General features: G+C 43.5%; 1 protein-coding gene across 2 annotated transcripts; it reads right to left on the bottom strand.

The window, feature by feature from the left end:
* Positions 1-950: 950 nt before the first annotated feature.
* LOC146196391 (uncharacterized) lies at positions 951-2,828 on the bottom strand. 2 transcript variants are annotated; one of them, XM_084598161.1, is made up of 3 exons: positions 2,725-2,828; positions 1,163-2,042; positions 951-1,068 (listed from the first exon to the last, which is right to left on the bottom strand). In XM_084598161.1, coding segments are annotated over exons 1-3 (960 nt in total). In that variant the 5' UTR covers positions 2,803-2,828; the 3' UTR covers positions 951-1,066. The 2 variants fall into 2 exon arrangements, with proteins under 2 accessions (XP_084454287.1, XP_084454286.1); XM_084598160.1 differs by lacking the exon at positions 951-1,068 and having other exon boundaries at positions 1,155-2,042.
* Between the last annotated feature and the right edge of the window lie 10,413 nt (positions 2,829-13,241).

Raw genomic sequence — 13,241 nt, 5'->3', positions numbered from 1 at the left:
AAGCCAATCATTACAAAAATAGCTTATTAATCTTCAATAGTTAACTTTAGTAAATGAAAAATATACCGGACGTTATATATATACGAGAGAGACGAAGTAGAGGTAGACGAGAAAGCGCCAGTCCCGTCTACATCCTTGTCTATATTTGGGCGAGGTTTTGAGCAAATCGCCAATTTAGTTAGAAATACACTTGTTCCCAAAAAAGCTTTCCGCCGCTAAGAATTTCACACCATGGAAAGACTTTAGTTCTTTACGTAGAAATCAATGCATGAGGAGTTATGGTGTGCAAAATTAGTAACTAGATCACAGGCCACCTTAAGCGCTACCTTTGTTCATCTCGTCATGTGGATGCATCGCTAACGTTCAGATCAAGAGAAATGATAGAACGCCGTTAGGGGAAGCGCCTCCAGCTGACTAACGGCTCGTCGTTGACCGGAAAAAAAAGCTGTTACTGGCAATGCCTGACTTTTAATACTTTCACTAGGATCTACACTGGGATATTCTCCATGTTCAGTACAGCCGACCGTTTAAAATTGTGGGCTCCGGTATAAACGAAATCTCTTTATTTATGTCTGTAAAGAGGTGCTAACACAAAATCTGCTGGTGTCTAGCTGCAAACTAAAAAACATGGAGATGGGCTTGCTTTCTCAGCCAAGATAATTCATTACGCTGCAAATATTTGTTCACTTTGTGGCCTATATAAAGTCATATACATAGAAACCTATCACGCACCACAAGTAGATCAATCTCCCAAGCGAAGGCAGAAGTGCTTACCAGAACCTAATAAAATTAATTAGGTGAATGTATTCCCTATTCGGGCAACGCTGATTCCAACGACTGCCCGCACGAAGAAGCACGAACATCAGTCCGTCTCATGGCATTCATCGTGCCCTAACGCCCGTGAACTGTGGAGAAATTATGCTCTCCTATAAAACTGCAGACAACAGACATACAAGGGCACAATTTATTCCTTGACCATTATCGGTATAACTGATGGTCGTCTCGAAACCTGCTCCTCCAACGGAGTATGCTGTGATCCTAGTGCGTTGTCTCCAAAGTGCTGGATTCCTGCAATGTGGAGAACAGATCGCGTATCAGAGAAACAAGGCAATAAATAACCAGGGCTCGTTTGCCGGATGCACCCAATTCAGAAACTACTTACACTTCTTCTTGCGGAGGAGGGTAGCATAGCTGAGTGGGCTGCCGAGACCATAGCCATAGTTCAGGCCGTATCCGAGGAGACCGTGACCGTAACCGTAGTGGCCGGCACCGTAGCCAAGGGATCCAACACCATATCCGTAGTAGGCTGGAGCGGCATGGGCGAGACCGTAGGTACCATAGGTAGCGTAGGTAGCCAGGGCTGGGGCAGCGTGAACGGCAGTAACAGCTGGAGCAGCATGGACGGCGGTGACGGCTGGGGCGGCATGGACAGCGGCGATGGCTGGGGCAGCGTGGACGGCCGTGACGGCTGGGGCAGCATAGCTGGTGGCGACCTTGGTGATAGCTGGGGCAGCGGCATAGGTGGCAACGGCTGGGGCGGAGGCAACGAGTGGGGCGGACTGCACAACCTTGGTAACAACTGGGGCGGCGGCGTAGCTGACGGTTGGGGCAGCGGCGTAAGTAGTGGCAACCCTGGTGACAGCTGGAGCAGCGGCGTAGGTGGCAACCGCTGGGGCGGCGTGAGCGACGGTGGCAACAGCTGGAGCGGCGTGAACTGCAGCCACGGCTGGAGCAGCGTGGTAGGTGGAGACGGTACGGGAAACAGCTGGGGCAGCGACAGCGTAGCTGGCAGATGGGGCATATCCGTAACCGTAGCCAAGACCGTAACCAGTCAGGCCGGAGTAGCCAATGCCATGGGAAAGACCGTAGTGGCTGATACCGAGGCCACCATAACCAAGACCAGCGTAGCCGAGGTTGCCGTAGTCATGGCCGTAGCCGAGGTTACTGGCAAGGACGTATCCACCGGAGGCGATGCCACCAAGGTGGCCGATGCCGCCAGCGAAGGCACTGGTGGCCAGGGCGAGGACGATGCAGGCACGAAGCTGTTTAAATAAATAATTTTGTTGGTTTGCACAACGCAATTGCAATATTTCTTTAAAGGGCATGTGATTACAGACATCACTATTGTGTTGATAATGTTGCAAATACAAATAAAGTGTCGGCTGTATTCTCAGTATCACATAAAATAAACTTGAGAAACTCTCTGAGAAAATCGGCAGTGGAATGAAAGGTACAGACCATAGGATCGACGGCCTAGGTTTAACTGATAAAGTTTAACGAATAAAATAATGATTGTAAATGAGAGGTATATACGAGAGGATGACAAGGTAATATATAGCTCACCCTTATTAGCAAATTGAGGACATTTGTGAAACCAAAAATCCTTTCAATTTTGCTAACAATAATTACCATCAGATGTTGTATTTAGTGGTTAAATATTTATAGCTATATCTTATATGCCGTGCAAACGAAACATCTTTAGATGTTTCCATTTCCATCGCGATGTTTTCAATAATTTCGCTTTTTTTTTCAACTTCAGAAATGATATATCTTTTACGATTAAGTCATTTGCATGATACGAAACACAGCGTTTATCATGTACTCATTCACCACCTATGGGGCGATGTAAATTACCAACTTTATATAATTGCAAACTCAATTCGGCGCATAAGGCTCCATCCCTGATCACTATTCGTTAGAGTCGAAAACAGTATGGGGACTAACCATTGTGTTGTTCTTAGCACGGTGGAGGCGGAGAAGCTTTTGATCGTTACCTTTCGTTTGGGCCCTTTTATATCTCATGGTTAGCTACAAGAAGAAGGATGCTCTTTCCTTAACTGTGGGTGAGCGAGAAACCAGCTGTCATTTTATTATAGTCGTCACTCTACACCGAACATTCATGCAGGGACTCCCACGCATAATACTTGAAGCTGAAAGGATTTTATGTTCTTCCCCATTTCTCCTATCTTCCTTTCTTTTTCATCGATCAGTACCAAGACGGCTTTTCGTCTTGCGTTATGTTAAAAGCAGCTTCCGTGCGCTACAACGAGTACCAGGGAAATCGAATATTCAACCCGCGTTCATGCGCGGGAAGCCATGACATGCGCAGCGGAGAGAAATTGTCCAGCGTAGTTGCAGTAACCGGATGCAGCTTTGATCTGCATTGCACTATGCCTTTCGTTCGGTCTTGCATTTCTACTAGGCCTCTTCGTGCCACTGCAAATTTAGTATTGCATGAAGCGCTCCAAGGTATATACCACAGGTAAAGGACGAACAAGACGACAGACCCACGTTTCTTTTTTTTGTTTCTTGCCATGGAAAGCGAGCGCTACACTAGAAAAGAAAAGCTTCATTGCAACTGGCTTCAGAGCATGAGCTGATCCGTGGTGTGCTTTAAAGGACGGCAGTGTTATTTTTTGATAGAAAATAAATGTAGCTAGTGAAAATCTGTAGATTTAAACACATCCCCTTGGTTAAAACTCGCTGCTGATCAAACCGTCTAAGACGCTGTGTCGAATAAAATTTGCAGCAGGAACCCTGGCTTTAAATGAACACTTAGCTGCGACTGTGTGGGCCGTGAGTTAATATATTACAGAGTTCAAGGTACAAAGAAGCCACTGTGGCCATAAATAATTATTTTGCAATAAAAAGACGAGATCAATGTAATGTAGTCTTATCTCACCCTTGGTACGGATCCATGACGGAAGCATTCACTCCCATATTATGTTCATAGAGTATCTTTTGGCCATGTTGTCGCGAGTTTGGAGGAAGCGGCGGAAGAAAATTTATGAGATTCAATTATTAACCCTTGTACCGGCTAGAAATGTGTAGTTACCCGTCAAACAAGCACCAGCCAATCAGAAAGTGGCATAGAAATCACTTTTTCTGAAAGAAGAAATTCATTTTTTCATCAATATCCTACAAGGCTCCTGACAGCTTGGACATACTAAACAGTTTCTTGGTAAATATGTTCTTAAAGTTGTCTTTATCGTTTTGTTATATAATGTTATGGACCCCAAATACTACTGATCCAGGAAAGTTGACGCGGTTCGGAGACCACGGCCACGGACACGACACACAGCTACCAGTGGTTAGACCTGGCGTAGTATTGCTTTCGCAATAAAATGATTCTTTGACTTCACGGTCGTAGTGTGACCGAAACCCTCTAAGATACGGATTTTTAATTGATCAAGTGAGTGACCTTGAATATTACATGCTTGCTTAGACAGTTGTAGGTTGGGTAGGCTTGTACTGTGCGTTTTGTGATTCTTAAAACGCAATTAAAATGCGTCGCAGTCTGCCCTATATACTGGAGCTGGCAGACGGAACATCATCATCATCATCATCATCAGCCTGACTATACCAACTGCACGGTGAAGGCCTCTCCCATATTTCTCCATTTAACCCGGTTCTGTGCTAGCTGCACCCACTTGACCCCTGCGAACTTAATCTCATCCGCCCACCTAATTTTCTGCCGCCACCTGCTAGGCTCTCTTTCCCTTGGAATCCAGTTTGTTACCCTATGCGACCATCGGTTATCCTCTCTTCGCACTACATGTCCCGCCCATGCCCATTTCTTCTTGATTTCCACTGAAATGTCGGCAACTTAAGTTATTTCTCTACCCACTCTGCACGCTTCCTATCTCCTAATGTTGCCCATACCATTTTTCGTTCCATAGCCCTCAGCGTTGTCCTCAACTTGAGTAGAATCCTCCTGGTTAGCCTCCACGTTTCAGCCCCATAGGTGAGTACAGGTAATATGCAACTGCTGTATACTTTCCTCTTGAGCATTACCGGCAAGCTGCTAGTCATAATCTGCGAGTGCTTGCCAAATGCGCTCCATCCCAATCTTATTCTTCCCAATCTTAGACGGAACATTCAAGCAGGTAAATTACATTGACAGTGTCACAGGTGAAGTTGTCTTTAATTTTTATGCGGTTGATGGAAGCTGTGCTAACAGCTACTGATGACGTTGTCATTTGGGAAACTATTTTGCAGCGAGAAATATTGCATGGTGCACAGCAAGTAAAACCGGACGGGTGATTTTCAAAAAAGTCAAAATATCACGCAAATTGTTATCACGTCTGAATACAGCTAGGGACGGTTCGCAGATGAGGTTGTTTAGGTGGTCACTTTGCATCAGGATGTTGTAATGTTTCCTTAGAATACCTGTTACGTTAGGCAGAGAGGCTGAGTAGATTAAAACAAAGTTAGTTTGCTGTTTAGAGACAGAGTCGTTTTTTGAATATAATGATGGCTCGAAGTCAAGTACGTCTGAGCGTTTAACGGCATTTTCAATTGCCTTGCGGGATATTTTTGTTTAGGTAGAACGCATTGAAGTTCTTCACAATTCCCTTAGAAGCCAGATAGTTTGGAACACATCATTTTAAAACGAATGGCCTGACTGTATGAATTACTAGCTTTGCAATGCTTTACATGGCTTCTGTTAACGTAAACATACTGTTAGGCAAGTAGTTAGGTTTTCACCGTTAATCGACACTGTCACACCAAGAAACCTATAGTTGAAACCGGTTACAAGTGCGTGAAAGAGATTGATGAATGAAGATTATTGAAATCTGCAATAAATGCTAGGAGTTATTGTTTGCCGTGATGCCAGTTTACAAAAATATCATCAATAAAGCTTTTTTAAAAGAACAGTTTTAACGGACGGATATCAAGAAACTCTGTTTCAAGGCACCTCATGAAGATATTTGCATAATTAGGAGCTAATGTGGTACCCATTGAAGTGTCGCTAACCTGAACGGGTGTCATTAAATTCGAAATTGTTAGGTTCAAGTATGAGCCTCAGGAGAGCACCTAATGTCGAACTATCAACAGGTCTATGAGGGCCATGTTCATCATAAGCGTTCAAAACGGATGGAACACCATCGCTATGCGGTATATTTGCATACAGTGAAGTGACCTCTAAGGTAACAAGAAGCGAGCCAGGTGGGATATTAAGGTAATTGATATCAGCTAGGAAATGAGTGGTATCCTTTATGAAACAAGAGAACTTGGCAGGAATATTGTAATGAGGGAGTCAACATAAGACGACCGGTTTTCAGTGACCGTTCCAACGCCAAGGACTATAGGTCGTCCTGGGTAATTCTTTTTATGAGTTTTTGGTAATAACTAAAATCTTCCGGCAATTGGATTGAGAGGAATAAGCGAGTTCGCTATTATATGTGTAATTATGGCAGCCTTCAACTATCCATCTAGGGTGTCAATAACTTCTGATTTGAACAGCGATGCCAGATCAGAATCAAAGATTTTATAAAACGGTTCGTCGTCTAGTTGGCAGAGGCCCTCACTACTGTAATCCGACATATTTATAATAACTATGGCCCCATCCTTGTCTGCCGGCTTTATAACAATTTCCGTGGATGTCGCTAGTTTTTTCATTGCTGGCGATTCATCAGACGATGAATTGTGCCAGAAAGGCACTTTATCCTTACATGCTCCTAATATGTCTTGCTGCCCCACGTTTATATACATGTCTAGATATTTATTACATTGTACTAGAGGAGTCCAATGTTTCGATAAGGGCAATGCATTTTCTCTCTCATTGGATACGGGACGATCATGGAAATACTCTCGAAATCTCACGCTGCGTGCGAAAGGTTCTACGTCTTTTACACGATTAAATTCGTTATATGTACTGTATACGTGGCGGAAAAGTTCAACCCACGCGACAGGAGATTTTTGTCAGCGCGGGAGGGGCTAGCACTGGAAAGATTGACAATGCTGGCGGAGGGTGGCGGTCCTGCTCTCCAGATGTGCAGGTATTCAAAGCAGTTGGCATCTGAGTTATGGGTTCTAGAGCCTATCCTGTGATTCCAGCCCGCGACGCGCCAGAGATCGGTGCAATGGCAGCGCGCCGCTGCGGCGACGAAAGAGCGGTCGGCCAGACGCTGTTCTGAAAGCCGATTATGCAACAGGGCATCCTCGCGTCAAGTCGTTTCCGCGCCGGCCCGAAGTGAAGGCGTAGTTTTCCGGATTATTCGACATAATTATATTTCCTGCACATTTCTTCATTTCTGTATATGTTTGCTGGCCCGACTAAAAAAAAAAAAAGAAGACTGGTGCAATTTTGCGAGTGTTTTTTTTTTCAACCCTTTTATGTGTGAATGTTTTAGGCCAAATTTCAACCAAAATGTTTCCCATGCTTCATCTTGGGCTTATCCCTATCAATGAAGGTCAGTAATTGCATCGGCCAAACCTAAGCGATGAAGTCACGACAAGCCCCTAAGGGCCTACATCGTGCGTTGCAGTACATATTATTTTTTGCACCTAAACTGGGGAACCTTTTCAGATGGCGATGATGTTTGCTGCAATTCTTTGTGTAGCTTTCAGTTAAAATATCTCTTTCATTCTGAGCCGACGTGTTCATGCCTGTGCTTGTTATTCTGAAACGCTGGTGAGTGATGGGGTGGCGCGCTTATTTCATTGACGAGCTAGTGCTCTGATGAAAGCGACGCAAATTGTCATCCCCACTGAAACCCTCACCCTACCACAGTATTCATAAGTAAAAAATAAACACAAATCATTCATGCCACTTGTTCGCACATTTTGGTTAGATATTTGGCATTGTTGACTTTGCTCTTCACGTCACGAAATTCAAAGCCAGATATGTTTCTGCTTGCGTTAAGCAAAATAAGCATTCGTTGCAAAATCAACTCAAAAGTAGCCTTAACCGATGTTTTCGTCCCCTGCTGCTTATGCTAAGTTCCTTCGAATTGTGCAGTGGCTAGCTTCGCCAATGATGTTCTCCTGTATTAGTAGACAATATCAGTAGTTTCCTGCATATGCTAAATGCTGATGACGGCGTGTAGCTCAAATCTTTGCTTCAATGAGACAGATGCAGCAGGCATCACACAATCAGGAGTAGTTATTCCAAATCTGTATGCGATACAATTAACCCGAGCACGCATAGATATCCATTACATGGTGATTGTGGCTGAGCTGGCCCTACCCCGTGGTATTCGCGATGCGGAACAGTATTGTAAGCCATAATAGTTTCTAGAAACACCACCCGCCTCAGCATCTCGGGGTGTCGACACGTAAACTAGAGGTTATGACTTAAAGTATTAGTTTTCTTTCAGACAGCACTGCCGTGTTCACTGTTCACTTCTTTGGGAGAATATAACCGCATGTTTTGACACATGTTTACACATTCTGGTGTGCAAACAACTTTTTTCCTCAAAACAAAATAACGGTCAAACATTTATCAGTCGGTCTTCCGGCCGCTGAACGCAGGTGGTATATCACGCCGAGGCTGATGACACAGCTTATTACAATGACAAAACAATCGGAGCACTCCTAATATGACTCCCATGTACGTGGCCACTCGAACACCATTATGCAGTTCAGCAGATTCCTAATGCTCAAAACAACACTGAAACTGATCGGCATTAGTGCTAGTAATTTAATTGTTTGTTTGTTTATTTTCCTTAATGACGAACGTCGCATTGAGACTTCCATGGAAAAATCTGCCACGGGCGATACTTGGCAATTTCCTTATCCACTGCGCTCAAGAGTTCCTGGCCAGCCAGCGAGATCACTTTCGTTTCGCTGCTGCGGATGTCTTCGTCACTGCCCTCTCGGTTTTAGTCTTAACACCTTCCTGAAAAAAAAGAACAATTATTTATGTAGCTCCTGCTTAAAGAAATGATCCGCAGGTGTTTTGCTTGCGAAGGGATGTAACCTAGTTCTTTACGCGAAATGCCCTTCGCTTTCTGCTCAAGGCACCTCACGCTTACGCTTGGGAAACCTCAGCAAGCATTCGCCTTAGGTGAAGGCGCCGTGTATGAACTGAGGGCAAAAGACGTTTTGCTTCTCTCGCAAATGCGCTGGTGAGCATTGTCGTAAAATACGTCCAAAAATGAAAACTAGTGCATGCTATTGGCGGAAGCCAGGACACGTCTTGACAATGTGTAGGACGAAGGGCTCCCACGCGCTCAGGAGCAGACTGCAGTACAGGATTTGATGGTGAGACGCAGCACGGGCAAAATTTGAGTGGGCAGCCGCCTCCTATTGTTATCAGAATGATGCTAAATTTCAAAAATATGCCTATAGATTACAATTGGAAAAAGCGGCGCCGATGCGAAGATATCTGACAGAGACTTCGATGACAACTTTCCCAATTTGACTTTTAGCAACGAGAAAGACAGGATAGCGATATACAAGTCAGCTTTCATTCGGATAAAAGGGGTTGCGCATGCGTACGTCAGTCATTGAAACCGATTGTATTGCTCGCCATCACTCACTGCCAAATACGCGAAAGGATCTCGCATGCCCACAGTTCTCGTCGGGGTATGTTCGCTAAATGTAATCCCATCTACACGATGCTTATTTATTTATTATTTATTTATTTATTTATTTATTTATTTATTTATTCATTTCCTCAAAGGTCTCGGTTGAGGCATTACATGAGGAAGTGGACGGTATCTGGCAAACATCATCGTCGCTGCTTTTTAAGAATAAAAGCAATTGTGTATAGTCAAATGTTTTACTCCGGTGGGTCGGACGCAAAATCACCCCAACAACGAACAGGAATCGCGCTTCTTAAAAAAATATGCGACCTGCAGGCACATGAGCATTCGCGAGGCACCAACGCCTGGCTATCATGGCTAAGCGGAATTCACCCCAGAGCACAAATCATGCTCAGCCGAATCATACGTCATGTTATGACTATAACAACACCATCACCGTCGGTATCTTTGATGCAAGAAAAGTTTGGTAGAACAAATCAGTGTTGTTCATGGACGTGCTACCCCTGCTATCTTCACAACCCTTATGTGCAACACAATATTCGCCTGTGAATCAATACTTAAACATTCTTGCCTGTATACGCAAAGATCTACAGCTGATTTAGCATTTATAAAAAACGTACGGTACGCTTGTGATGCCTTGTAATTTCTCCGCTGAGTTTCCCAACATTAAATCAACACCACTGATTGCTACACCATCTGTCAAGGTGCTAGTAATATTCGGAGTTTAGGTTTCCCTTTATAACTTATCCAAATATTATTATACATATGTCTTCAATGAAAAACAACCGTACACACACGTGCATGCATATTTCTAAGTAGAGCCAGACTTAAGTCTTCAAGAGGTTGCAATGCGTTTTATATCGAAAATGTTCATGGGGACGACGGTCTTTACTTTTTATAAACTTTGGCTACCAGGCTCTACAAATGGATGAACGTAAGACGCCTTGGGATAGACTTTTCATTCGCAGCGGACAAAATGACGTTCAATTGGATAAAGGGAAGCCCCCACCTCTTTAAATTTGTTTTTACCATCCGCCGAAGAATTAGCAAGAACGGATTCCAAGAAATAATACTTTAACTATGACACACACGCAAAACAATTGCACAAGAAAATCAAATTCAATTAAGCGCGCTAAGCGCAAGTGTAATTCACGTATGGCACAGTCATGAAGTTTTCGCCACCCTTGTCCTTTTTATTGCAGCTTTTGGATTTCTTTGTCATGAAGGCTTTTGTTTGTAATTGATGTAAACAACCTTTGGAAAGAAATACTCTTAATAAACTTCTTTTATCCCTTCTTGTCTTAACCTCTACAGGATATTGCTTCACGAATCCAAATTCCAGTCCATGTTTTGTAGTTTACAAAATGAGACAGGTGGATTAATGAGACAGGTGGGTGTAGTTTTAAATTTGAAATATATATTTATTATGATCCCAAAAGGGGCAAGGACGGAAAAGACGCAAGTGAGCGCTAACTACAACCGGACGTCTTTTAACACGTGGGAGCATTGTGAACAATATTAGCGAAGCGAAACCGCACAAGTTAGAGAAAACTGCTTATCAAAACTACATCGAATACGAATCGTATGAGTAAAATATTTGTTACTCGTGGAAACCATCCTATCAAAACATTTTTTATACTTAAAATCGAAAACCTATCAGTAGCACTACGACTCATATTCAGAGTTTTAACCGCGCCTGCCAAAATCTTGAATGTCTGTATGCACAAACAGCGCAAAATTAGTATATTATTCACATATGATCCATGTACGGAGCATCGAAAAATTAATTTCCGACATCCCATCTGATAATAGGGAAGGCATGTTGAGCAATGGCCTAAGATGTCGGCATGAAGGTAAACTTCAGAGAACCTGGATGGACCTTTCCACGCCGCCTAGTTTTGAATGCATTAAGATTGATGATACTGAAGGCCGCCATATGCATGCACCGAATGGCGGCGTTGCAAGAGCAATCCAATCAGCACCGTACTTTGTTCTGTTTCACTGCGACCATAAGTACTAGTTAAATGCAGACTGCATTCAAACTATCCTACATGCAAGGTTAGGGAATCATTTCAGACCAATTTTCCGAATAGACGCTTGTCCCGTCGCGAACGATCCTGAGCGCCAAAAACTGCATGCTGTGGCCTACAGGTTAAAAGTGTCATCTGATATTTTCTATAAAGTGTGCGCTAGATGTCAATTACGTAGGATTAAACCATGCGCTTTCAAGTGGAAACAGATCTCCTCCATTGGAAATTCATATTAGACGAGCCATAGCGATTGATCATAACCTCTGAATTAGAAAGTAGATTGTATTCACCGGAAAGCTTGCACGGCGTTTAGGAGCTATTGCTCATTTCGCCATGCTTGATGGAAGGCTGCGATTCACGTGCGGAATGTGATAGATATTCGCGGCTCTTCTTGATCTGCCTAAGTGCTCACTAATATGCCACATAGTGTATGCAACACACATACGCTGCAATCAGCGCACTCATCTTGCTGGCTTTCGTAATTTAAGTGGTTCTGCTTCTTTACGTGATTTCACTCAGCTACGTTGCTTTCCGGTCTTCCTATGTTGCTAATAGATTCTAATGCGAGTAAACATGCACCGATGAACTGCATTGGCATAGGTGATCGCGTAGTTTCATTTCCTAGTGCTGCCGCAATAGTGTGCACGAACAACCCTTAAAACTAAGTAGACCTCCACGTAAATGTCATGTAAGGCTGAAGAAAAAGAAAGGCTTACGACGAACATAAAAACAAACTTTTGTGACAAAAGCCGAGAACATATACGTGGCCGATGAAGCAGCGCATTGGTCGGGCTGCTACTCAAACACACAAGGTATGGTGCCGTTGCCTGTTGTTTTCTTTTTTCTCTTCTTCGCGCTTTTTGTTAGTTCGTGTACGTGCTATTCCGTGGCATGCTGTAGCCGTATCTCTTTTGTGTCCGGTAAGCAGGGCGCGTCGTTGCAACGGTAGAATGCTTCAATGTGCGAGCCATGGGAGTGCACTCGTATACGACGGCTACACACGGCGCTTCACCCGATGCGGCACGCGGGAGCGGCATTGCTCTCTGGAGGATGTGCAAAGATTTCGCAGCAGCGCATCGCGCTTGACGTTTCTCCGGGAGAATTTCGCAGTGAAAGTTCGCCGCTCAGAAAGACAGAGGCGATCTGTGAGGCTAAAAATGTTCATCCGATTTCGTGCGCATCTGTTCCTATGTGATAATCGGTATAAAGGCGATTGAGGATCGCCGCTTGAGTCTGTTTGTGACGAAAGTACCGAACGACCCAAGTTTATTAAGGGATCTGCTGTCTAAACTTGCCGCAAAACTGCAATGGGGAAAATTACGATGATTATGACGGATTGATCAACTTTGGTTGATAACTTCATATTTCGCAGCGCTCTAACCACTGTTCTGATTTTTTTTTTTCGAGATGCTTTTAAGGTTACTTTTTTCGCTTGTATTGGACAAGCTTGATATTTGTTTTGGTCGTTTTCCGCACATGCAATAACTGTGAAGAACACGGATGTGAATACCAGGCGTCTTGCCCCATTTGCAATTTAAATATTTTTGTTCACTCCATAGAATGAAAAACGCATGTGCCACGTAGGCTAATATCAGAGAAAGGCCTTGCAAAAATGACTTAAGTCGGCCGTCTCAGTAATAGTGGAACAGACAAAACAACAAAAATAACACTCATCGGCAATGCCCGTAAAATAATGCCAATCAATTTAATGATGCCCGGCAGATGCATTTCTAATTCGTACTATCAGAAAGAAGGTACTTTGAAACATGCGAATGACAGCCAAATGAAAATAATTTTTTTAGACTATAGTTTCGGACCATAATTAGTAATTTATGTTGGTCATTAATTTTGCCATTTAGTTTTGCTAGTTAGATAAATAAAGCAATTATTTGTTCACGCATCCAGTACGAAATCGCCATAGCGCATCACGAAAATGTTT

The sequence above is a fragment of the Amblyomma maculatum genome, chromosome 3 (assembly GCF_055883805.1).
Source record: "Amblyomma maculatum isolate TAMU_Amacu chromosome 3, ASM5588380v1, whole genome shotgun sequence".
In the NCBI taxonomy this organism is placed as follows: Eukaryota; Metazoa; Arthropoda; class Arachnida; order Ixodida; family Ixodidae; genus Amblyomma; species Amblyomma maculatum.
This window is presented reverse-complemented; position numbering and strand designations above follow the sequence as displayed.